Source organism: Oncorhynchus kisutch, linkage group LG27 (assembly GCF_002021735.2).
Source record: "Oncorhynchus kisutch isolate 150728-3 linkage group LG27, Okis_V2, whole genome shotgun sequence".
Lineage (NCBI taxonomy): Eukaryota > Metazoa > Chordata > Actinopteri > Salmoniformes > Salmonidae > Oncorhynchus > Oncorhynchus kisutch.
This window is the reverse complement of record NC_034200.2, coordinates 2,403,816-2,430,524: the sequence shown is the minus strand read 5'-3', so window position 1 is coordinate 2,430,524 and position 26,709 is coordinate 2,403,816. Positions and strand designations below refer to the sequence as shown.

Below are 26,709 nucleotides of genomic sequence, written 5' to 3'. Positions count from 1 at the left end.
CCCGCTGCTATAACTCTTTTCATGCATACAACATTTTGCCACTTTTGGTGACTTGACCTAAATGGCATACTGTATGAATATATGAACATGGCCCATGATTTATGGCCTGTAGGGGGGGCAGTGGCGGGGACATTCTTGTGACATCCTCAGCAGTAAAATGCGAGTTTAATTTTCAAAACTAAAAGTGACGACGCTTTCGAATGATGTGTCACTTTCTATTTTCTGACCGAAATTGATGGATTGGGTACAATTTAAGCTCCCCAAAACAACCGCTCGGAGTTTACCAGTTTAACCCTTAAACCTAACATAAGGTACGAATTGCAATGTGTAACATTTCATAGGAATTGTAATTCGAAACATATCATACGAAATGTGGGATGGACATCTCTAAATGAATACATACCATACGAAACGTAACATATCATACTAATTGGAGTGTTCCAGATTTACATTTACTACATCATGTATACTACCCCTGCGTACAGGTTGCAGCTGCGAGGTTTGACCGCATGGGACTGACTGCTTTCTGTTGAGTGAGTTCTGGAATGCTGCCCGATGTGCCTTACTGCGCAATCCCTTCATACAGCTGCAGGGAATATATGTCCAGCACTGTGCACTCCGCGCTACCATAGTCCACTATGGAACGGAAAGGGGATGACTGGCACAGGACCGAAGGAGAAAGAAGACACCACAAGTCCCAGGATGACGGGTTACAGGAGCGAGATGCTGTATGTTCTGGAGAAGCCCCAGATGCGAGGCGAGGAGGAGCGGCTTCGAACTTTTGAAAACTGGCGGAGGGACACACCAGTCACCGCGGGCAACCTGGCCAGAGCGGGATTCTATTTTCTGGGGACAGAAGATAAGGTTCAGTGCTTCTGTTGCGGAGGGATCCTGCGGTACTGGGTCCATGGGGACAGTCCGATCGTCGAACACAAGAGGCACTTCCCCGCCTGTAGTTTCGTGCTGGGTAGAGCCGTTGGGAATATCCCGCTGTTTGTCGTTTCCAGGTCCCCTTCTGACTCCGTGGACGGCCAGCTGTTGAGCCAGCTCCAGAGGATGACCGTGGACGACCAGGGAACGGCCGGGCAGGCTGTCTACCCTGAGATGGAGTTAGAGGAATCCCGGCTCACCACCTTCCACAACTGGCCTACGGGTGCTGCGGTCCAGCCCAATGTTCTGGCGAGGGCAGGATTCTTCTACACAGGTACGCAATAGTCTTTGTTGATGGTGACAGTGTGTTGTGAATTGTTTCTGAATTTCTGAACTTTTCTGAATTATGTTGGGTACGTTTAATAACTTACTTCTTGCTTTTGGTTCCCTATGAAGGTTTGTTGAAGCTTTGCTTTTGGATAAAGTTAAGCACGCCTTGGCAATTACGCATTTGCTATTTGATATTCAGAAATAGCAGGGTAGTGGAACTGTGGTCACTACGAGTTTCCAGTCTTTGTGTGTGAGTTCATGTGACAATAGTGACGCTGATTCATGTATTTGTGGACAGAAAAAGCTGGACAGGACTCGGACTGCGTAAAGGAGAAAATACCATCGCTGTAGTGCTTAGACTGTTGTGGTATTTAAAGCATAGAAATTAAAGCGACTATGAGAGAGAGTTAGAGAAACTACTTTTCCTTTGTTTGGAATTCAGTTTTGGAAATGTAATAATACAATCCACATTCTCCCAGCAGGAATGTTTTGGGTGTGTATCATTGTGAACATTTGTTTCATTGTGTTTGTTTACACATACAGTTTCCCCTCTGTGTGTACTGTGTGCATATGTGTGTTTGTTTGTGTGGGTGTATGAGTGTATTTGTATGTATGTGTACATGTGTTTGTGTGTGTGTGTGTGTGAGAGAGAGAGAGAGAAAATGTGTTCCTTTAGTGTGTGTCTAATATTCAGGTAAACTCTGTGTCAGTGGTTATGATATGTCAGTGCTGTGATAATACTTGGTCTGTGTCCCTCACACTCCTAGGCCACGGTGACAACGTAAAATGCTTTCACTGTGACGGAGGGCTGAGGAACTGGGAACCTGGAGATGACCCCTGGCAGGAGCATGCCATGTGGTTCCCACGGTAACACACAACAGCACCAACACACACTACCTGTAAAAAGGCATTCTGTAATGCCTTTGACTCTGTGTCCACGGTGCGGCTGGGTCAATAGGCTACTTCTTTCCTTCCTCAGATGTGACTTCCTGATCCAGACGAGAGGACGTGACTATGTCAGCAACATCCAGGCTACCCACTTCCACAGAGAGACTGTGGTAAGTACCTTTATACCTCAGTGTTGTCCTTCACTCTCATACATTGTCATACCAAAATCAAACGTCATTTGCATATTCATAATGTGCCATCATAACCGTTGTGGTCGCTGCAGTGTGTTAGGGCACTACAGAATAGATCCTGAAGGTGGATTTGTTTTCCAGGGTGGATCACAGACACCGGTGTCTCAAGAAATTACTTCAGAAAATGGTGAGTCCCAGAATACAAATGAAAACATTGAAACTTACATTACATCCACTTCATTCTCTTGACCACCCCCAAATGAAATTACAGGGTAATCCGCCCCATGTGTTAACCTGTGCTGAACAAACACAATAAATATGGATAGCCTTGGAAACGAATACGCTGCTTCCCCTTGGCTGCAGACTAAGAGGATGTAGTATTTCGTAAGTGGAACCTTAATCATGTGAATGTAGCTGGATAATCACAAATACTGCTTGTTTCAGCTGTTTTAGAGAACAGGCAGAGGAACAGATGGATCCCTCAGTGGTGCTTTTCAATTTAGCTATTAGAGCACAAATGAAACCTGAATTTCTTCCTGTGGATAAATGTGTGTCAGAGTTGATGTGGGGCCCTGGGTTGCCTACTCTATCGAGTCACACACCCTGGGGTACTGCTCTCTCTACTGGGCTGTTTATCAAATTATAGAATGCTCACACTTGTCATCACATACTGTTGCTGAATCTGCACTGCTATCCGTCTGTTTTTACAGGAGTGGGAAAAGGTCATTGCTTTTGCTTGATCACACATCTCTTTTGGTTTTCTCACGGAGAGAGAGATTATCTCGGTTAGATATACTTTTTTTCAGTGCTATTGGTTTTCAGTGAAACTCTCTCTCTCTCTCTCATATATATAATTTAATTATAATTTTCCCCCACTTCCCACCTAACACCTGTCCTCTTTTTCCTCTCCCCCACCCTCCATTCCTCTCTTCCCTCTTTCTTTTGATCCCTCTCCCGGCATCTCCTCCCTCTGCCAGACGTGGTGGGTGGTCTGGGCACACCCTCAGTCATGCTGTCTCCTGTGGTCCAGACCGTACTCCAGATGGGCTTTGAGGCTGGCCTGCTGGAGAGTCTGGTCCAGACCAAGTACCTGCTGACCGGCCAGCACTACACCTCCGTGTCTGGCCTGGTCACTGACGTACTGGCTGCTGAGGAGGAGGACAGGACCAGGGGGCTGCAGAGCAGAGTCCAGGGTAAGGATGGTGATCATGATAGGCCCTTATGTAAGGCCCTTACAGAAAAACTGCATGATTTCACATGTGGAAACTTGTTTTTGGAACACTTCCTATGTGATCACGTGTTCACATGTGTAGTTTCATGTTATCACATGTTGCTTTACATGTTGTCACTTTATCACATCAACTTCACGTAAGATCACATTAAATCATGTTCTTGAAAAACTTCACGTGATCACATGTGAAATTCATGTATTTTTTCCATAAGGGTGGCAATGGGTTCTTTTAGATAGGTCAAATGTCTAGAGATTGACCCTTACTAACCCCTGTGAGCTATACCCAGGCAGGTGCTGCTAATAAACAGCCTGGTAGTGGATGAAGTACTTGTCTTGAGGTAGGGACCAGCAGATGGGCTGGGTAGAGTCCAGGGACCCACAGAGCAGGGGTAAAGGCCATCACTTTAATAAACAGCCTGGTAGTGGATGAAGTACTTGTCTTGAGGTAGGGACCAGCAGATGGGCTGGGTAGAGTCCAGGGACCCACAGAGCAGGGGTAAAGGCCATCACTTTAATAAACAGCCTGGTAGTGGATGAAGTACTTGTCTTGAGGTAGGGACCAGCAGATGGGCTGGGTAGAGTCCAGGGACCCACAGAGCAGGGGTAAAGGCCATCACTTTAATAAACAGCCTGGTAGTGGATGAAGTACTTGTCTTGAGGTAGGGACCAGCAGATGGGCTGGGTAGAGTCCAGGGACCCACAGAGCAGGGGTAAAGGCCATCACTTTAATAAACAGCCTGGTAGTGGATGAAGTACTTGTCTTGAGGTAGGGACCAGCAGATGGGCTGGGTAGAGTCCAGGGACCCACAGAGCAGGGGTAAAGGCCATCACTTTAATAAACAGCCTGGTAGTGGATGAAGTACTTGTCTTGAGGTAGGGACCAGCAGATGGGCTGGGTAGAGTCCAGGGACCCACAGAGCAGGGGTAAAGGCCATCACTTTAATAAACAGCCTAAAACTTTTACCCTGAGGGGTGTCCTAAAAATAGCCTGCTGAGACCCATGTTGGTATTTTCAACTCTGATGTTGACCACGTTCATATTTTTACACATCCCTTTGATATTCTCGTGTATCTGAATTGATTGGATTGGATTGACACTGAGAATCAACAAATGGAGACTAGTGTTAACGATGTAAATAGATCATGTCACCGTGTGTCTCACCCTTGTTTACTGTTTGTGTCTTCTGTCCCATCAGAGCCGGTGGAGAGACATGGTCCCAGTGCAGGAGGGGTCAGGACACAGACACCCATCAGAGAAAAAGGTCAGAGGTCATATTACACACACACACACACACACACACACACACACACACACACACACACACACACACACACACACACACACACACACACACACACACACACACACACACTTGTAAATTCATATTTGTATTTCAGCAGTGGGAGACTCCACCCCTGAGGAGCTCCTGCGTCAGCTGCAGGAGGAGCGGACATGTAAGGTGTGTATGGACAAGCTGGTATCCATCGTCTTCATCCCCTGTGGTCATCTGGTGGTGTGTAGCGACTGTGCTGCCAGCCTGCGTCACTGCCCCATCTGCAGAGCCACCATCAGAGGCAGCGTCCGAGCATTCATGTCCTGAGAGTCACATTCAAGTACAAGACCCTTGTGTGAGTCGGAGTGTGTATGTGTGTATATTCGTATGACAAAAGTATACCTAATACACCAACACACAATATCCTTGTTTCACTTTTAGGCTTTTGTTTGCCTTTGACAAATGAAGAGAGATTCTACAATCCCTCGGGGGCGGCTCATCTTTCTGTAGGTGCTGTGAGAATTTTGTGAAAATGTCCCCTGGATTTTAGATGCCTGACAGATCTGACCCATTCTCCTAACCTCAATACTGTTCAGCTGTTGATTTTCCCTGCTCAAAATAACCTCCAAAATCAAAATGGCTTCTTTTTGGCTGTAGTAGAAGTTGTTGAATATATTTATTTTGATACAGTAAACACATTTCCAATATCATAATTGGTGTTTATCAACTGGCAGAGGTGTCACTACAGACCCGGGTTCAACCCTGAAACCCATGAGGTGGCGCACAATTGGCCCAGCATCGTCCGGGTTAGGGGAGGGTTTGGCCGGCCGTGATGTCCTTGTCCCATCGCACTCTAGCGACTCCTGGGGCGGGCCGGGCGCATACATGCTGACACAGTTGCCGGTTGTACGGCGTTTCATCCGACACATTGGTGCGGCTGGCTTCCGGGTTGGGCGAGCAGTGTGTCAAGAAGCAATGCGGAATGGCAGGGTCGTGTTTCGATGGACGCATGGCTCTCGACCTTTGCCTCTCCCGAGTCCGTACGGGAGTTGCAGCGATGGGACAAGACTGTAACTACCAATTGAATACCACGAACTTGGGGAGAAAAAGTACAACATTTGTTTATTAACAAACTGATATTTACACTATTGAACACAGCACAGGTCTGGACAAATATGATTACATAATTGAGTCACATGAAGAGGACTACAGAGGATACAAAATAAAGACAAATACAAATAGAAAAACAATTATCTACAAAGTGGACTTTTTTTCTAGTGGTATCCATTACATGACCACAATAGGCTCCAACTAACCAATGTCAGGCTCTTCCATTCCCTGTTGCAGAGGCTGTTTTGCATTGAAAGGAAAAAAACTAATTATTTTAGGTGTCTAAAGATATTTTTTTATCAAGACATAATGTGCAGTGTGTGTTCGCTGTTGGTAATGATCCTGGCTACAGTTTATAAAGTGTATCTGGTCCTTTGTTCATAAGTATTGACAGAGTATTACAGATAGAAATGTAATGCATAGAGCTGGCATTATCTATGACAGAATGATGTCTATTGCACAATACATCTATATCTGAATCTTCTGTAACATTGCACTGTCCTGAAATGTTACATTTACACCTCAAATTATACCTTATTCCCTATATAGTGCACTACTTCAGGATATCATTTGGAACAAGACCCATAGTTTACAATCATTATTTTTGCACCATCACTGAAGCCACTACCACTGTTCTGCAAACGCATTCATATGAAGCCAATATCAGTTGAGAGACAGCTGTGATTTTCATATCATCAGCTCAGAAGCCTGTCTATCAAGCCCACAAGGGGATAAGGTGTCAGGTATAAGACTGAGTGGATAGCATGGAGATAAAGAAGTATACAGTGAGATATAGGCTACATACATACATGCAGGGTAGTGTGTGTACATGACTACATTCAACAGCAGGGGGCAGTAGTGGTACACAGGAAGATTAAGGCAGAAAGTGGACAGTCCAGGGAGATGAGGTGCTCTTAGGCATGGATCTATGATCAGTCGCCCCTTCTCAAATCTTAATGAGGGATGAAACCCAAAACTCACCTTAGATTAGTGTCTAGTGGCAACTCCATTATACTCATAAAGGGACACAGCCAAAGACCCAGGCAGTTACACACTCTGTAACACTAAGTCCAAATACTCAGAAACTAGCCCCCATCTTAAAGTTTGGACAAAATAGTTTATGTCTATGAATTGTGGGATAACTGCTCCTCAAACCCACAGAGACCCAAACATACAATAGAGTATTACCGTATAATACAGAATATCCACAGTTATCATACAAAACCCATTCAAACATGCTATGAAAAAAGGACTAAAATGTATCACAGTTGAATCATCGACCTATAGATGGAATGATAGAGAAAACAGGTGGTGTACAGTATGGCTCTGCTCTCTTGCTTTGCTATATTTGTGCTACTTAAAACCGTTTACACTCCATTCAATACCTTTGCATGGAGGGGAAATGTAGACAAACTACCTCTCATATCGCATACTATTCTGGATAGAAAATACAGTGAGCCACAGTGTATGACTTATGATCAACTGTCAAACACTCAAACCCTCACAGTAGTTGGAGGCAGTTGGGTTTTTGGACAGGGGCTTTAAGACACATCTAAATCCTGACACAAACCTCAAAGCTCCACACCATTAACTGTAAAACAAGGTGACAGATAAACCGTTTTTCCTTTCATTCCATCCCGCTCTACAGTTTACAGATTACGTCTACTGAAACACTGTATATCATAACCAGTCACATCACTGTGAGTAAGACTAGATTAACAAAGACTCAAACATTATTGCCTGTTACTGTAATACCTTAAGCTATCTCTGTTATGAGGTTGTTGTTGTTTAGTTTGCATTTCAAAACCCTGACTCAGTCTTTTTCCATCTTTTTTCTCTGGTTCTATTTTTGACTGAAGCCCCTGTAGGTTTGGTTGCTTTGTTTCCCTACCTCCCTCCCCGTCTCCCACTCCTTTCCCCCTTCCCTCCCTACCTCTTACTGCTTTTCCTGTATATGTATGTGCACAGATCCTGGCCTCAAGTAAACAGCAGAACACAATAGTTCATTCCATTCCACGGGCTCAACTGTAATTCAGCCTAAGAGGATCTGTGACCAAGCCATAATAACACTCCAAACCACAAAGCCACAGATGGAGAGGCCTTTCAGACCAGAGAACAGGAGGAAGGATGAACTGTCGGGTTCACACAAGTTTATATGTGTGTGTATATACATATATACAGTACCAGTCAACTATTTGGACACACCTACTGATTCCAGGGTTTCCTTTATTTGTACAGTTTTCTATATTGTAGAATAATAGTGAAGACATCAAAACTATGAAATAACACATATGGAATCATGTAGTAAGCAAAAGAAGTGTTAAACAAATCAAAATATACTTATATTTGAGATTCTTCAAAGTAGCCACCCTTTGCCTTGATGACAGCTTTGCACTCTCTTGGCATTCTCTCAACCAGCTTCATGAGCTAGTCACCTGGAATGCATTTCAATTAACAGGTGAGCCTTTTTAAAAGTTAATTTGTGGAATTTCTTTCCTTCTTAATGCGTTTGAGCCAATCAGTTGTGTTGTGACAAGGTAGGGGTGGTATACAGAAGATAGCCCTATTTGGTAAAAGACCAAGTCCATATTATGGCAAGAACAGCTCAAATAAGCAAAGAGAAACGACAGTCCATCATTACTTTAAGACATGAAGGTCAGTCAATCTGGAAAAATTCTATAACTTTTAAAGATTCTTCAAGTGCAGTCGCAAAAACCATCGAGCAATATGTTAAAACTGGCTCTCATGAGGACCGCCACAGGAAAGGAAGACCCAGAGTTACCTCTACTGCAGAGGACAAGTTCATTAGAGTTAACTGCCTCAGAAATTACAGCCCAAATAAATGCTTCACAGAGTTCAAGTAACAGACACATCTCAACATCAACTGTTCAGAGGAGACTGGGTGAATCAGGCATTCATGGTCGAATTGCTACAAATAAACCACTACTAAAAGACACCAATAATAAGAAGAGTCTTGCTTGGGCCAAGAATCACGAGTAATCAACATTAGACGGTGGTCTGATGAGATCAAATTAGAGATTTTTGGTTCCAACCGCTGTGTCTTTGTGAGATGCAGAGTAGGTGAATGGAATATCTCCACATGTGTGGTTCCCACCGTGAAGCATGGAGGAGGAGGTGTGGGGGTGCTTTGCTGGTGACACTGTCAGTGATTCATTTAGAATTCAAGGCACTCTTTTTACCAGCATGGCTACCACAGCATTCTGCAGCAATAGGCCATCCCATCTGGTTTAAGCTTATTGGGACTATCATTTGTTTTTCAACAGGACAATGACCCAACACACCCCCAGGCTAAGTAAGGGCTATTTTACCAAGAAGCAGAGTGATGGAGTGCTGCATCAGATGCCTTGGCCACCACAATCACCTGACCTCAACCCAATTAAGATGGTTTGGCATGAGTTGGACTGCAGAGTGAAGGAAAAGCAGCCAGCAAGTGCTCAGCATGTGGGAACTCGTTCAAGACTGTTAGAAAAGCCTTCCAGGTGAAGCTGGTTGAGAGAATGTGACAGTGTGCAAAGCTGTCATCAAGGCAAAGGGTGGCTACTAATTGATTCCATATGTGTTATTTCAAAGCGTCGATGGTTTCACTTTTATGCTGCAATGTAGAACATAGTAATAAAGAAAACCCCTTGAATGAGTAGGTGTGTCAAAACTTTGGACTGGTACTGTATATATAGCTACGATCTATAGATAGATCACTAGTTCTGATAGAACAATGGACAGAAATACAGCCATTGACAGCAGGTACTGTACGTCTCTGTTGTCGGATGCCGTTTGTAGTTCTAGATAAATAATGTATATTTGAGTGCACAGTAAGAGATCAGGCTCATGTTACACTGTAATTACCCCTTCCCCATCCCCCAACCATATCCTCTCCTTCCCTCCCACTGACAACAGAACTGGGAAGTACAGTCATCATTAAGCAGAGCACCAGTAATTTACATGTTTGAAGGACTGAAGAGATGTAGAGAACCAGAGGAATGTCTGGCCTGCCCCAGTGAATTCTCGGACGGTTGTTGTGTCAGTCAGAGCAGCCACTTTGTTTCCATCGGAACCTGCAATGTTGCCTTCTGCCCTATTTACGTAGACCTGGAGGTGATAGAACACAGAAGACAGTGAGTGGGTGAGGAACACATGCACATGACTACACAGGATTTCCAGTACATTTATTATCTAGGCTTTATATCCCTAGTGCTGGAGGAGGGGAAAACATTCCTTCTGTCTCATTTGCAACAGAGATGATGAAGCTATCAGGAGAGATGTCCTGCAGGCTAATAATACTTCCATTTGGGCTAAGGGAAATTAAAGGACTGACGCCACTGCCCAAATTGTTATTAAGTTTCCTGCATAATTGAATAGATCATTCCAATGGAAGCTGTGATGGTGGTTATAAGGCAGAGAACCTCCAATCCATGGTATTTCTACAGGTAACTGCCAAAATAAAGGAAACACTTGAGTAAATGAGGGATATTAACATCTCAGCGTGCTTAGGGTCGTATAAAATGCCCAGTTGCCCATTATTTAGGCTACCATGGCTAGAAGAAGAGATCTCAGTGACTTTGAAAGAGTGGTGATTGTTGGGGCAGGTTTAGCAGGAGCTTCAGTGATGAAGACTGCTGAACTTGCTGATGTTTCATGATATGGCCGTTGCAGCCGCCAGAACTCAACCCAATTTTGAACACCTGTGGGAGATTCTGGAGTGGTGCCTAAGGCAGTGTTTTCCACCACCATCAACACAACACCAAATGATGGAATTTCTCATGGAAGACTGGTGTGGCATCCCTCCAACAGAGTTCCAGACACTTGTAGAATCTATGCCAAGGTGCGTTGAAGGTCGTCTGGCAGCTTGTGGTGGCCCTCTTAAAACAATATGTTTGTGTTTCCTTTATTTGGCAGTTACCTGCATGTCTATATGCACAAACACACACACGCACGCACACACACAATGACATGACAAACCTACAGATTCCCCTAAGCCTTCAGACAAGATATAGCAGGTTTAATAGTGTTGTTTACTCCAGTCAGGCTTATTCATTCTCCCACACAGAGCTAGCAGAACCAGAAAGAACGTTGATACGAGTCACAGAAGAATAGTCTACCATGATACGGTTGTTATGTACTTCATCCCAATAACAAAACCTGTACAATTCAAATATTTATTGATTTGATATGGGCTAATCTTTAATGAAAACACACTGGGCTGATGTGTTGAGGTATTGAAGTGCATGGTTAACTGGATCAGACAGGAAACCTAACTCAAGTCTCCCACACACTAGCCTATTTCTCATATTCACCCACCCAGAAAGGGAGCCTAACTATAGACTCCCCCACACTAGCCTATTTCTCATATTCACCCACCCAGAAAGGGAGCCTAACTATAGACTCCCCCACACTAGCCTATTTCTCATATTCACCCACCCAGAAAGGGAGCCTAACTATAGACTCCCACACACTAGCCTATTTCTCATATTAACCCACCCAGAAAGGGACCTAACTATAGACTCCCCCCACACTAGCCTATTTCTCATATTCACCCACCCAGAAAGGGAGCCTAACTATAGACTCCCCCACACTAGCCTATTTCTCATATTCACCCACCCAGAAAGGGAGCCTAACTCTAGACTCCCCCACACTAGCCTATTTCTCATATTCACCCACCCAGAAAGGGAGCCTAACTATAGACTCCCCCACACTAGCCTATTTCTCATATTCACCCACCCAGAAAGGGAGCCTAACTATAGACTCCCCCACACTAGCCTATTTCTCATATTCACCCACCCAGAAAGAAACCTAACTATAGACTCCCCCACACTAGCCTATTTCTCATATTCACCCACAGACAGGGAGCCTAACTGGGCATACACTAGCCTATTTCTCATATTCACCCACAGACAGGGAGCCTAACTGGGCATACACTAGCCTATTTCTCATATTCACCCACCCAGACAGGGAGCCTAACTGGGCATACACTAGCCTATTTCTCATATTCACCCACCCAGACAGGGAGCCTAACTGGGCATACACTAGCCTATTTCTCATATTCACCCACCCAGACAGGGAGCCTAACTGGGCATACACTAGCCTATTTCTCATATTCACCCACCCAGACAGGGAGCCTAACTGGGCATACACTAGCCTATTTCTCATATTCACCCACAGACAGGGAGCCTAACTGGGCATACACTAGCCTATTTCTCATATTCACCCACCCAGACAGGGAACCTAACTGGGCATACACTAGCCTATTTCTCATATTCACCCACCCAGACAGGGAGCCTAACTGGGCATACACTAGCCTATTTCTCATATTCACCCACAGACAGGGAGCCTAACTGGGCATACACTAGCCTATTTCTCATATTCACCCACCCAGACAGGAAGCCTAACTGGGCATACACTAGCCTATTTCTCATATTCACCCACAGACAGGGAGCCTAACTGGGCATACACTAGCCTATTTCTCATATTCACCCACAGACAGGGAGCCTAACTGGGCATACACTAGCCTATTTCTCATATTCACCCACAGACAGGGAGCCTAACTGGGCATACACTAGCCTATTTCTCATATTCACCCACAGACAGGGAGCCCAACTGGGAATACACTAGCCTATTTCTCATATTCACCCACAGACAGGGAGCCTAACTGGGCATACACTAGCCTATTTCTCATATTCACCCACAGACAGGGAGCCTAACTGGGCATACACTAGCCTATTTCTCATATTCACCCACCCAGACAGGGAACCTAACTGGGCATACACTAGCCTATTTCTCATATTCACCCACAGACAGGGAGCCTAACTGGGCATACACTAGCCTATTTCTCATATTCACCCACAGACAGGGAGCCTAACTGGGCATACACTAGCCTATTTCTCATATTCACCCACCCAGACAGGGAGCCTAACTGGGCATACACTAGCCTATTTCTCATATTCACCCACAGACAGGGAGCCTAACTGGGCATACACTAGCCTATTTCTCATATTCACCCACAGACAGGGAGCCTAACTGGACATACACTAGCCTATTTCTCATATTCACCCACCCAGACAGGGAGCCTAACTGGCTATACACTAGCCTATTTCTCATATTCACCCACAGACAGGGAGCCTAACTGGGCATACACTAGCCTATTTCTCATATTCACCCACCCAGACAGGGAGCCTAACTGGGCATACACTAGCCTATTTCTCATATTCACCCACAGACAGGGAGCCTAACTGGGCATACACTAGCCTATTTCTCATATTCACCCACAGACAGGGAGCCTAACTGGGCATACACTAGCCTATTTCTCATATTCACCCACCCAGACAGGGAGCCTAACTGGCTATACACTAGCCTATTTCTCATATTCACCCACAGACAGGGAGCCTAACTGGGCATACACTAGCCTATTTCTCATATTCACCCACAGACAGGGAGCCTAACTGGGCATACACTAGCCTATTTCTCATATTCACCCACCCAGACAGGGAACCTAACTGGGCATACACTAGCCTATTTCTCATATTCACCCACAGACAGGGAGCCTAACTGGGCATACACTAGCCTATTTCTCATATTCACCCACAGACAGGGAGCCTAACTGGGCATACAGTAGCCTATTTCTCATATTCACCCACAGACAGGGAGCCTAACTGGGCATACAGTAGCAGACGTGTTGGTGAGGAAAAAGTATTAACACCTACCAACATGTCCCAAATGACATCCTATTCCCAGAGCCACATACCCTTATCACTGGCCAAAGGTAGTGTACTATTTACAGTAGGAACATGTCCAAAGCTCTGTCCTGTTTTCTCTGGGACCATATAAAATGCCCCGACCCCTATGACATCACACCATGGAACCAATGATCTGCTGTCATTTTTAATTGTGTGCTTGTTAGGTAAAAACTGAAAAGCCGATCAGAGTGGAGTAATTAAGGGCTTATTCCAATTAACACTGTGTTAACAAAGAATAAGAATTTACATCTTAATTCATCTCAAAGACTAGCTGCAGAGAAACAAAGTCATGCAAGAGTTCTCAGCACAATGGTAAAGGTCCTAGCTCAGAGAAACATGAGAAGAGCTATTAGAATACATAACACTATGTACTGCCTAGAGTCCCTTTATTTTACAAGGCAAGTCAGTTAAGAACAAATTCTTATTTTCAATGACAGCCTAGGAACAGTGGGTTAACTGCCTGTTCAGGGGCAGAACGACAGATTTTGTACCTTGTCAGCTCGGGGATTTGAACTTGCAAACTTTCAGTTACTAGTCCAATGCTCTAACCACTAGGCTATCCTGGCTCACTCCCTTTGGAAGACATGATACAGTGTTCATATAATGAAAACGAACTGACACATACACAAACATAAAAAACTCACAGACAAGAACAAATACCCCCCCCCCCTCCACACACACACACCCTACTTACAGGTACATGGGCTTTAAGAGGAGATGGGATGGTTTCTCATTGACATGGTAGAGAGGGAAGGGGTCAAATCCACCAACAAAATCAACTGAAAACAAAAGGATCAAATGGTAAAATGACAAATGTGATCAGAAGATGACAGACGTTGATATGCAGAAAGAAACCATAGTAAAATAACATTACATGACAGATATGGATTGACAAAATGGAAGAAAACAATAGTGATTATGGCAAATTAAATTAGAGAGAAAAGAGAGTTAGACCTACAGCATGAGAGGGCTCAAAGACAAGTGTTGACATTCCAAGGGGGTACCAACAAATACATCCAAAAACAAACTTTCCATATTTCTATTGACTATCTGAGGTAGAGGCACACTTCTGTGAGCCCAGGGCACGAGGTGAGAGCTGTCAAAATAAGCTCTTTATCGCTGAAAAACAGAGGGTGACCTTCACTAAGTGACAGACCGACAAACTAACTCTGTTTATTTACTCCGAAAAAGAGAAGTACAGAGTGCTGAAAACAGTCAGAGAGAGGGAAAGAGAGAGATAGGGGAAAAGAGAGAGGAAAGGACTTTTCGACTTTTCACTGACACAGAGCCAATGAGATTAGGTTAAAGGAGTGTGTGAAAACAGCATGTGCATGTATTATCTCAATGGATCTGAGTGCCCAGTAAACACCACAGAGGACAGGATGCGGTGAAACTGGCTCAATGGATCTGAGAGCCCAGTAAACACCACAGAGGACAGGATGCGGTGAAACTGGCTCAATGGATCTGAGAGCCCAGTAAACACCACAGAGGACAGGATGCGGTGAAACTGGCTCAATGGATCTCAGAGCCCAGTAAACACCACAGAGGACAGGATGCGGTGAAACTGACTCAATGGATCTGAGAGCCCAGTAAACACCACAGAGGACAGGATGCGGTGAAACTGGCTCAATGGATCTGAGAGCCCAGTTAACACCATAGAGGACAGGATGTGGTGAAACTGGCTCAATGGATCTGAGAGCCCAGTAAACACAACAGAGGACAGGATGTAGTGAAACTGGCTCAATGGATCTGAGAGCCCAGTAAACACCATAGAGGACAGGATGTGGTGAAACTGGCTCAATCGATCTGAGAGCCCAATAAACACCATAGAGGACAGGATGTGGTGAAACTGGCTCAATGGATCTGAGAGCCCAGTAAACACCACAGAGGACAGGATGTGGTGAAACTGGCTCAATGGATCTAAGAGCCCAGTAAACACCATATAGGACAGGATGCAGTGAAACTGGCTTAATGGATCTGAGAGCCCAGTAAACACCATAGAGGACAGGATGTGGTGAAACTGGCTCGTTTCAACAGGACAGTAATTTGGTGGTGGTTCTTGAAGATAACTAATCCTGACAGAAGTGGTTCCACTTCGATAAAAACATACACTGAGTTGTGGTCAGGAAACTGCTCCACTTGGAACAGTTGTTTTATGAGAGATTCAAACAGACAAACAGAATATTTGAGGTAAATTGTATGGACTAGAGTTCCTGATAGGTCAACGTATCTGTAGATAAACAATAAAGAGGAGTGACAAGCTAACATGTCCCTCTCTTCTGGCTCCATTCCGGCTCCTTGGGATTCTCAGTTTCCTCTTAGCCAGTGGTATATAGGCTGAGTTATCAGGAAGTGGCAGCTCCAGTAAGGTGAGTGACACGAACAAAGGTTAAACACACACACACACACGGCTGGCCTGGACTTGTCTGTACCAGTGATTTTCTCTGCCTTGATTAGAGGTGCGAGGTAAAATATTGTTAGGAGATATAATGGATATAATTTAATATATAAAGACACAGATTTGTTCTCCACCCCTGACCTCCCACATAGCAGAACAGTAAGACATAGAGCGAGAGAGAGAAAAGGGAGAGAGAGAGATTGACACGCCTGTCTTTGTGATTGTCTCCACCCCTGACCTCCCACATAGCAGAACAGTAAGACATAGAGCGAGAGAGAGAAAAGGGAGAGAGAGAGATTGACACGCCTGTCTTTGTGATTGTCTCCACCCACCTCCAGGTGTCTCCTGTTTTCCCCGTTAGTCCCCGGTGTATTTATCCCTGTGTTTCCTGTCTCTCTGTGCCAGTTCGTCTTGTTTTGCAAAGTCAACCAGCGTTTCTCTTTCTCCTATTTTTCCCAGTCTCTGTTTTTTCATAGCCCTCCTGGTTTTGACCCTTGCCTGTCCTGATGCCAAATCCCCCTGCCTGACCACTCTGCCTGTTCTGACCTCGAACCTGCCTATCCCCTTGTACTGTTTGGACTTGGACCTGTTCACTGAACCCCTGCCTGTCCTGACCTCGAGCCTGCCTATTGCCTGGTACTGTTTGGACTCTGAACTGGTTTATGAACTATTGCCTGTCCCGACCTCCCTTTTGCCTACCCATATTGGTATAATAAATATCGGAGCTCAACCATATGCCTCCTGTGTCTGCATTTGGGCCTCGCCTTGTGCCCTAATAGAGATAAAGAGGTGGGGAAGATTGAGAGAAATAGTGACTGGGAAAATCACACTGTGCGAGACATGGTTTGTGATATAATTGTAATGTATTAATGTACCAAACTGAATATGGCAAAACTACAGCTGATTTTGTGCTGTTCCAGTGGTACATGTACTAACCTATTGTCACGCCCTGGCCTTAGTTATCTTGGTTTTCTTTATTATTTTGGTTATGGGTCTGTTTTTGGCCAGGAAATGTACGTTTTTATCGTATTAGAGAGGCAATTTCTCCCAGTGGAGTATATCTTTAAATCAAGTAAAGGTGCTCACCTTCTCCAAATGTAGTGTGGTGTGCAGTGCAGTACTGAGAAATTAACTTATACCAACGATAAAGACTAGGTATTAGACCTGCGTCGTCCAAACCACTCAGATGTTATTCCACTGAGCTAAAGCCAAAGATTAGCTCTTCAGGTCCCAAGCAAAGTTACTCATCATGCAAGCAGTGTTGACTGAACAACCTCGACATGAAAGCATGCCAGATATGACAGGTATGTGGGTCAATGTGTTCATGTGGAGTAAATACCTACGCAGAGCAATATAAGGAAATTACAGTGTCACTAGAGGGGAAATGTTTAATGTCACAGGGGCTGTGCTTAACTTCTTGGTGACAGGGGGCAATATTTACACATCAGGATGAAATGCCTGCCCAAATTCAACTGCCTGCTACTCATCCCCAGAAGATAAGATATGCATATTATTCGATTTGGATGGAAAACACTCTGACGTTTCTAAAACTGTTTGAATCATGTCTGTGAGTATAACATAACTTATTTTGCAGGCGAAACCCCGAGGACAAATCACTCAGAATTTTTTTAGTTTTGAGGTCACTCTCTTTTCATTCGTTTTTCATTGGGAATCCAGATTTCTAAGGGACCTTCTTGCAGTTCCTACCACTTCCACTGGATGTCAACAGTCTTTAGAAATTGGTTGAGGTTTTTCCTTTGTGTAATGAAGAAGTACGGCCACCCAGAACGAGGGTAACTTGAAGTGTACTGTAAGATAGAGGCACGTGACCAGAAAGCTAGCTACAGTTTGTTTTCCTCCTGTATTGAACACAGATCATCCCGTCTTCAATTTATCGATTATTTACGTAAAAAAATACCTAAAGTTGTATTACAAAAGTAGTTTGAAATGTTTTGGCAAAGTTTACAGGTAACTTTTGAGATATTTTGTAGTCACACTGCGCAGGTTGGAACCAGTGTTTTTATGGATCAAATGCAACAAATAAATGGACATTTTGGATATATATCGACGGAATTAATCGAACAAAATGACCATTTGTGATGATTATGGGATATATTGGAGTGCCAACAAAAGAAGCTTGTCAAAGGTAAGGAATGAATTATATTTGTATTTCTGCGTTTTGTGTCGCGCCTGCAGGGTTGAAATATGCTTCTCTCTCTTTGTTTACTGGGGTGCTGTCCTCAGATAACAGCATCTTTTGCTTTCGCCGAAAAGCATTTTTGAAATCTGACATGTTGGCTGGATTCACAACAAGTGTAGCTTTAATTTGCTATCTTGCATGTGTGATTAAATGAAAGTTAGATTTTTATAGTAATTTATTTGAATTTGGCACTCTGCATGTTCCCTGGCATTTGGCCAGGTGGGAAGCTAGTGTCCCAGATATCCCAGAGAGTTTAACTAACAGAGACAAAGACCACCTATCTGTCACAATAACATTCTGAGAGAGAGGGTGGGGGGTTATGGGGTTGGAGGCAGACTGACAGTGTGGAAAAAGGAAAAATAGGGAAGGAGAGATAGATGGGGAGCCAGAAAGAAGATAAAACAACAGGGAAGGAGAGGGATGGATGGGGAGCCAGAAAGAAGAACAGGGAAGGAGAGATGGATGGGGAGCCAGAAAGAAGAACAGGGAAGGAGAGATGGATGGGGAGCCAGAAAGAAGATAAAACAACAGGGAAGGAGAGGGATGGATGGGGAGCCAGAAAGAAGATATAACAACAGGGGATGAGAGATGGATGGGGAGCAAGAAAGAAGAGCAGGGAAGGGGAGATGGATGGGGAGCCAGAAAGAAGAACAGGGAAGGAGAGATGGATGGGGAGCCAGAAAGAAGAACAGGGAAGGAGAGATAGATGGGGAGCCAGAAAGAAGATAAAACAACAGGGAAGGAGAGAGATGGATGGGGAGACAGAAAGAAGAACAGGGAAGGAGAGATAGATGGGGAGCCAGAAAGAAGATAAAACAACAGGGAAGGAGAGGGATGGATGGGGAGCCAGAAAGAAGATAAAACAACAGGGAAGGAGAGAGATGGATGGGGAGCCAGAAAGAAGATAAAACAACAGGGAAGGAGAGATGGATGGGGAGCCAGAAAGAAGATAAAACAACAGGGAAGGAGAGAGATGGATGGGGAGCCAGAAAGAAGATAAAACAACAGGGGATGAGAGATGGATGGGGAGCCAGAAAGAACATAAAAAAACAGGGAAGGGGAGAGATGGATGGGGAGCCAGAAAGAAGAACAGGGAAGGAGAGATGGATGGGGAGCCAGAAAGAAGATAAAAAAACAGGGAAGGAGAGAGATGGATGGGGAGCCACAAAGAAGATAAAACAACACGGAAGAAAAGATGGATGGGGAGCGAGAAATAAGATAAAACAAAAGGGAAGGAGAGAGATGGATGGGGAGCCAGAATGAAAAACAGGGAAGGAGAGATGGATGGGGAGCCAGAAAGAAGATTAAAAAACAGGGAAGGAGAGAGATGGATGGGGAGCCAGAAAGAAGAACAGGGAAGGAGAGAGATGGATGGGGAGCCACAAAGAAGATAAAACAACACGGAAGAAAAGATGGATGGGGAGCGAGAAATAAGATAAAACAACAGGGAAGGAGAGAGATGGATGGGGAGCCAGAAAGAAGAACAGGGAAGGAGAGAGATGGGGAGCCAGAAAGAAGATAAAACAACAGGGAAGGAGAGGGATGGATGGGGAGCCAGAAAGAAGATAAAACAACAGGGAAGGAGAGAGATGGATGGGGAGCCAGAAAGAAGATAAAAGAACAGGGAAGGATGGGGAGCCAGAAAGAAGAATGGGGAAGGAGAGAGATGGATGGGGAGCCAGAAAGAAGAACAGGGAAGGAGAGAGATGGATGGGGAGCCAGAAAGAAGATAAAAGAACAGGGAAGGAGAGGGATGGATGGGGAGCCAGAAAGAAGATAAAACAACAGGGAAGGAGAGGGATGGATGGGGAGCCAGAAAGAAGAACAGGGAAGGAGAGATGGATGGGGAGCCAGAAAGAAGAACAGGGAAGGAGAGATGGATGGGGAGCCGGAAAGAAGATAAAACAACAGGGAAGGAGAGATGGATGGGGAGCCAGAAAGAAGAACAGGGAAGGAGAGATGGATGGGGAGCCAGAAAGAAGAACAGGGAAGGAGAGATGGATGGGGAGCCAGAAGGTAAATAAAACAACAGGGAAGGAGAGAGATGGATGGGGAGCCACAAAGAAGATAAAACAACAGGGAAGGAGAGAGATGGATGGGGAGCCAGAAAGAAGATAAAACAACAGGGAAGGAGAGAGATGGATGGGGAGCCAGAAAGAAGAACAATAAAACAACAGGGAAGGAGAGATGGATGGGGAGCCAGAAGGTAGATAAAACAACAGGGAAGGAGAGAGATGGATGGGGAGCCAGAAAGAAGATAAAACAACAGGGAAGGAGAGAGATGGATGGGGAGCCAGAAAGAAGATAAAACAACAGGGAAGGAGAGATGGATGGGGAGCCAGAAAGAACAACAGGGAAGGAGAGATGGATGGGGAGCCAGAAAGAAGATAAAACAACAGGGAAGGAGAGATGGATGGGGAGCCATAAAGAAGATAAAACAACAGGGAAGGAGAGATGGATGGGGAGCCAGAAAGAAGATAAAACAACAGGGAAGGAGAGAGATGGATGGGGAGCCAGAAAGAAGATAAAAGAACAGGGAAGGAGAGAGATGGATGGGGAGCCAGAAAGAAGAACAGGGAAGGAGAGAGATGGATGGGGAGCCAGAAAGAAGATAAACAACAGGGGATGAGAGATGGATGGGGAGCCAGAAAGAAGATAAACAAACAGGGAAGGGGAAATGGATGGGGAGCCAGAAAGAAGAACAGGGAAGTAGAGATGGATGGGGAGCCAGAAAGAAGATAAAAAAACAGGGAAGGAGAGAGATGGATGGGGAGCCAGAAAGAAGATAAAAAAAACTGGGAAGGGGAGAGATGGATGGGGAGACAGAAAGAAGAACAGGGAAGGAGAGATGGATGGGGAGCCAGAAAGAAGATAAAAAACAGCGAAGGAGAGAGATGGATGGGGAGCCAGAAAGAAGAACAGGGAAGGAGAGAGATGGATGGGGAGCCAGAAAGAAGAACAGGGAAGGAGAGATGGATGGGGAGCCACAAAGAAGATAAAACAACAGGGAAGGAAAGATGAATGGGGAGCCAGAAAAGAAGAACAGGGAAGGAGAGATAGATGGGGAGCCAGAAAGAAGATAAAACAACAGGAAGGAGAGGGATGGATGGGGAGCCAGAAAGAAGATAAAACAACAGGGAAGGAGAGAGATGGATGGGGAGCCAGAAAGAAGATAAAATAACAGGGAAGGATGGGGAGCCAGAAAGAAGAACGGGGAAGGGGAGAGATGGATGGGGAGCCAGAAAGAAGAACAGGAAGGAGAGATGGATGGGGAGCCAGAAAGAAGATAAAAGAACAGGGAAGGAGAGAGATGGATGGGGAGCCAGAAAGAAGAACAGGGAAGGAAAGAGATGGATGGGGAGCCAGAAAGAAGAACAATAAAACAACAGGGAAGGAGAGATGGATGGGGAGCCAGAAGGTAGATAAACAACAGGGAAGGAGAGATGGATGGGGAGCCAGAAAGAAGATAAAACAACAGGGAAGGAGAGATGGATGGGGAGCCATAAAGAAGAACAGGGAAGGAGAGATGGATGGGGAGCCAGAAAGAAGATAAAAAACAGGGAAGGAGAGAGATGGATGGGAGCCAGAAAGAAGAACAGGGAAGGAGAGATGGATGGGGAGCCAGAAAGAAGAACAGGGAAGGAGAGATGGATGGGGAGCCAGAAAGAAGATAAAACAACAGGAAGGAGAGATGGATGGGGAGCCAGAAAGAAGATAAAACAACAGGGAAGGAGAGAAATGGATGGGGAGCCAGAAAGAAGAACAGGGGAGGAAAGATGGATGGGGAGCCACAAAGAAGATAAAAAAACAGGGAAGGAGAGAGATGGATGGGGAGCCACAAAGAAGATAAAACAACAGGGAAGGAGAGAGATGGATTGGGAGCCAGAAAGAAGATAAAACAACAGGGGATGAGAGATGGATGGGGGAGCCAGAAAGAACATACAAAAACAGGGAAGGGGAGAGATGGATGGGGAGCCAGAAAGAAGAACAGGGAAGGAGAGATGGATGGGGAGCCAGAAAGAAGAACAGGGAAGGAGAGATGGATGGGGAGCCAGAAAGAAGATAAAAAAACAGGGAAGGATAGAGATGGATGGGGAGCCACAAAGAAGATAAAACAACACGGAAGAAAAGATGGATGGGGAGCGAGAAATAAGATAAAACAAAAGGGAAGGAGAGAGATGGATGGGGAGCCAGAAAGAAAAACAGGGAAGGAGAGATGGATGGGGAGCCAGAAAGAAGATTAAAAAACAGGGAAGGAGAGAGATGGATGGGGAGCCAGAAAGAAGAACAGGGAAGGAGAGAGATGGATGGGGAGCCACAAAGAAGATAAAACAACACGGAAGAAAAGATGGATGGGGAGCGAGAAATAAGATAAAACAACAGGGAAGGAGAGATGGATGGGGAGCCAGAAAGAAGAACAGGGAAGGAGAGATGGATGGGGAGCCAGAAAGAAGAACAGGGAAGGAGAGATGGATGGGGAGCCAGAAAGAAGATAAAAAAACAGGGAAGGATAGAGATGGATGGGGAGCCACAAAGAAGATAAAACAACACGGAAGAAAAGATGGATGGGGAGCGAGAAATAAGATAAAACAAAAGGGAAGGAGAGAGATGGATGGGGAGCCAGAAAGAAGATAAAAGAACAGGGAAGGAGAGAGATGGATGGGGAGCCAGAAAGAAGAACAGGGAAGGAGAGAGATGGATGGGGAGCCAGAAAGAAGATAAACAACAGGGGATGAGAGATGGATGGGGAGCCAGAAAGAAGATAAAAAAACAGGGAAGGGGAAATGGATGGGGAGCCAGAAAGAAGAACAGGGAAGTAGAGATGGATGGGGAGCCAGAAAGAAGATAAAAAAACAGGGAAGGAGAGAGATGGATGGGGAGCCAGAAAGAAGATAAAAAAACTGGGAAGGGGAGAGATGGATGGGGAGACAGAAAGAAGAACAGGGAAGGAGAGATGGATGGGGAGCCAGAAAGAAGATAAAAAAACAGCGAAGGAGAGAGATGGATGGGGAGCCAGAAAGAAGAACAGGGAAGGAGAGAGATGGATGGGGAGCCAGAAAGAAGAACAGGGAAGGAGAGATGGATGGGGAGCCACAAAGAAGATAAAACAACAGGGAAGGAAAGATGAATGGGGAGCCAGAAAGAAGAACAGGGAAGGAGAGATAGATGGGGAGCCAGAAAGAAGATAAAACAACAGGGAAGGAGAGGGATGGATGGGGAGCCAGAAAGAAGATAAAACAACAGGGAAGGAGAGAGATGGATGGGGAGCCAGAAAGAAGATAAAATAACAGGGAAGGATGGGGAGCCAGAAAGAAGAACGGGGAAGGGGAGAGATGGATGGGGAGCCAGAAAGAAGAACAGGGAAGGAGAGATGGATGGGGAGCCAGAAAGAAGATAAAAGAACAGGGAAGGAGAGAGATGGATGGGGAGCCAGAAAGAAGAACAGGGAAGGAAAGAGATGGATGGGGAGCCAGAAAGAAGAACAATAAAACAACAGGGAAGGAGAGATGGATGGGGAGCCAGAAGGTAGATAAAACAACAGGGAAGGAGAGATGGATGGGGAGCCAGAAAGAAGATAAAACAACAGGGAAGGAGAGATGGATGGGGAGCCATAAAGAAGAACAGGGAAGGAGAGATGGATGGGGAGCCAGAAAGAAGATAAAAAAACAGGGAAGGAGAGAGATGGATGGGGAGCCAGAAAGAAGAACAGGGAAGGAGAGATGGATGGGGAGCCAGAAAGAAGAACAGGGAAGGAGAGATGGATGGGGAGCCAGAAAGAAGATAAAACAACAGGGAAGGAGAGATGGATGGGGAGCCAGAAAGAAGATAAAACAACAGGGAAGGAGAGAAATGGATGGGGAGCCAGAAAGAAGAACAGGGGAGGAAAGATGGATGGGGAGCCACAAAGAAGATAAAAAAACAGGGAAGGAGAGAGATGGATGGGGAGCCACAAAGAAGATAAAACAACAGGGAAGGAGAGAGATGGATTGGGAGCCAGAAAGAAGATAAAACAACAGGGGATGAGAGATGGATGGGGAGCCAGAAAGAACATACAAAAACAGGGAAGGGGAGAGATGGATGGGGAGCCAGAAAGAAGAACAGGGAAGGAGAGATGGATGGGGAGCCAGAAAGAAGAACAGGGAAGGAGAGATGGATGGGGAGCCAGAAAGAAGATAAAAAAACAGGGAAGGATAGAGATGGATGGGGAGCCACAAAGAAGATAAAACAACACGGAAGAAAAGATGGATGGGGAGCGAGAAATAAGATAAAACAAAAGGGAAGGAGAGAGATGGATGGGGAGCCAGAAAGAAAAACAGGGAAGGAGAGATGGATGGGGAGCCAGAAAGAAGATTAAAAAACAGGGAAGGAGAGAGATGGATGGGGAGCCAGAAAGAAGAACAGGGAAGGAGAGAGATGGATGGGGAGCCACAAAGAAGATAAAACAACACGGAAGAAAAGATGGATGGGGAGCGAGAAATAAGATAAAACAACAGGGAAGGAGAGATGGATGGGGAGCCAGAAAGAAGAACAGGGAAGGAGAGATGGATGGGGAGCCAGAAAGAAGAACAGGGAAGGAGAGATGGATGGGGAGCCAGAAAGAAGATAAAAAAACAGGGAAGGATAGAGATGGATGGGGAGCCACAAAGAAGATAAAACAACACGGAAGAAAAGATGGATGGGGAGCGAGAAATAAGATAAAACAAAAGGGAAGGAGAGAGATGGATGGGGAGCCAGAAAGAAGATCAGGGAAGGAGAGATGGATGGGTGCCGGAAAGAAGATAAAACAACAGGGAAGGAGAGATGGATGGGGAGCCAGAAAGAAGAACAGGGAAGGAGAGATGGATGGGGAGCCAGAAAGAAGAACAGGGAAGGAGAGATGGATGGGGAGCCAGAAAGAAGATAAAACAACAGGGAAGGAGAGAGATGGATGGGGAGCCAGAAAGAAGATATAACAACAGGGGATGAGAGATGGATGGGGAGCAAGAAAGAAGAGCAGGGAAGGGGAGATGGATGGGGAGCCAGAAAGAAGAACAGGGAAGGAGAGATGGATGGGGAGCCAGAAAGAAGAACAGGGAAGGAGAGATAGATGGGGAGCCAGAAAGAAGATAAAACAACAGGGAAGGAGAGAGATGGATGGGGAGACAGAAAGAAGAACAGGGAAGGAGAGATAGATGGGGAGCCAGAAAGAAGATAAAACAACAGGGAAGGAGAGGGATGGATGGGGAGCCAGAAAGAAGATAAAACAACAGGGAAGGAGAGAGATGGATGGGGAGCCAGAAAGAAGATAAAACAACAGGGAAGGAGAGATGGATGGGGAGCCAGAAAGAAGATAAAACAACAGGGAAGGAGAGATGGATGGGGAGCCAGAAAGAAGATAAAACAACAGGGGATGAGAGATGGATGGGGAGCCAGAAAGAACATAAAAAAACAGGGAAGGGGAGAGATGGATGGGGAGCCAGAAAGAAGAACAGGGAAGGAGAGATGGATGGGGAGCCAGAAAGAAGATAAAAAAACAGGGAAGGAGAGAGATGGATGGGGAGCCACAAAGAAGATAAAACAACACGGAAGAAAAGATGGATGGGGAGCGAGAAATAAGATAAAACAAAAGGAAGGAGAGAGATGGATGGGGAGCCAGAATGAAAAACAGGGAAGGAGAGATGGATGGGGAGCCAGAAAGAAGATTAAAAAACAGGGAAGGAGAGAGATGGATGGGGAGCCAGAAAGAAGAACAGGGAAGGAGAGAGATGGATGGGGAGCCACAAAGAAGATAAAACAACACGGAAGAAAAGATGGATGGGGAGCGAGAAATAAGATAAAACAACAGGGAAGGAGAGAGATGGATGGGGAGCCAGAAAGAAGAACAGGGAAGGAGAGAGATGGGGAGCCAGAAAGAAGATAAAACAACAGGGAAGGAGAGGGATGGATGGGGAGCCAGAAAGAAGATAAAACAACAGGGAAGGAGAGAGATGGATGGGGAGCCAGAAAGAAGATAAAAGAACAGGGAAGGATGGGGAGCCAGAAAGAAGAATGGGGAAGGAGAGAGATGGATGGGGAGCCAGAAAGAAGAACAGGGAAGGAGAGAGATGGATGGGGAGCCAGAAAGAAGATAAAAGAACAGGGAAGGAGAGGGATGGATGGGGAGCCAGAAAGAAGATAAAACAACAGGGAAGGAGAGGGATGGATGGGGAGCCAGAAAGAAGAACAGGGAAGGAGAGATGGATGGGGAGCCAGAAAGAAGAACAGGGAAGGAGAGATGGATGGGGAGCCGGAAAGAAGATAAAACAACAGGGAAGGAGAGATGGATGGGGAGCCAGAAAGAAGATAAAATAACAGGGAAGGATGGGGAGCCAGAAAGAAGAACGGGGAAGGGGAGAGATGGATGGGGAGCCAGAAAGAAGAACAGGGAAGGAGAGATGGATGGGGAGCCAGAAAGAAGAACAGGGAAGGAAAGAGATGGATGGGGAGCCAG

The 26,709-nt window shown here is 45.4% G+C and overlaps 2 protein-coding genes across 5 annotated transcripts in view; one reads left to right on the top strand and one right to left on the bottom strand.

Moving 5' to 3' along the window:
- The first annotated feature begins 505 nt into the window (after nucleotides 1-505).
- On the top strand, nucleotides 506-6,437 carry LOC109884766 (baculoviral IAP repeat-containing protein 7). Of its 2 annotated transcripts, none has more exons than XM_020476683.2 (8): nucleotides 506-1,204; nucleotides 1,968-2,067; nucleotides 2,180-2,258; nucleotides 2,421-2,466; nucleotides 3,257-3,472; nucleotides 4,706-4,771; nucleotides 4,908-5,138; nucleotides 5,225-6,437. In XM_020476683.2, exons 1-7 carry the CDS (start codon nucleotides 556-558, stop codon nucleotides 5,108-5,110), a joined length of 1,359 nt encoding a protein of 452 aa, XP_020332272.1. In that variant the 5' UTR covers nucleotides 506-555; the 3' UTR covers nucleotides 5,111-5,138; nucleotides 5,225-6,437. The 2 variants fall into 2 exon arrangements, with proteins under 2 accessions (XP_020332272.1, XP_031662785.1); XM_031806925.1 differs by having other exon boundaries at nucleotides 528-1,204; nucleotides 4,911-5,138.
- Nucleotides 5,889-26,709, bottom strand: part of LOC109871462 (sodium/potassium transporting ATPase interacting 3) — a 207,502-nt gene continuing 186,681 nt past the window's right edge. The window contains exons 6-7 of one of the 3 annotated variants that reach the window (XM_031806926.1): nucleotides 14,336-14,420; nucleotides 5,889-10,000 (exon numbers count right to left, since the gene is read on the bottom strand). In XM_031806926.1, coding sequence (XP_031662786.1) covers nucleotides 9,991-10,000; nucleotides 14,336-14,420 — 95 coding nt within the window. In that variant the 3' untranslated portion in view covers nucleotides 5,889-9,990. Of the gene's footprint in view, nucleotides 10,001-14,331; nucleotides 14,421-26,709 lie in introns of those variants that run through there. The other 2 variants (XM_031806928.1, XM_031806927.1) reach the window with 2 other exon arrangements.

Coding starts and splice junctions, on each gene's coding strand:
- LOC109884766 (XM_020476683.2), top strand. CDS start 556: ATGTGCCTTACTGCGCAATCCCTTCATACAGCTGCAGGGAATATATGT. Junction 3,473..4,705: donor GCTGCAGAGCAGAGTCCAGG/GTAAGGATGGTG, acceptor CTGTCCCATCAG/AGCCGGTGGAGAGACATGGT. Junction 4,772..4,907: donor GACACCCATCAGAGAAAAAG/GTCAGAGGTCAT, acceptor TTTGTATTTCAG/CAGTGGGAGACTCCACCCCT.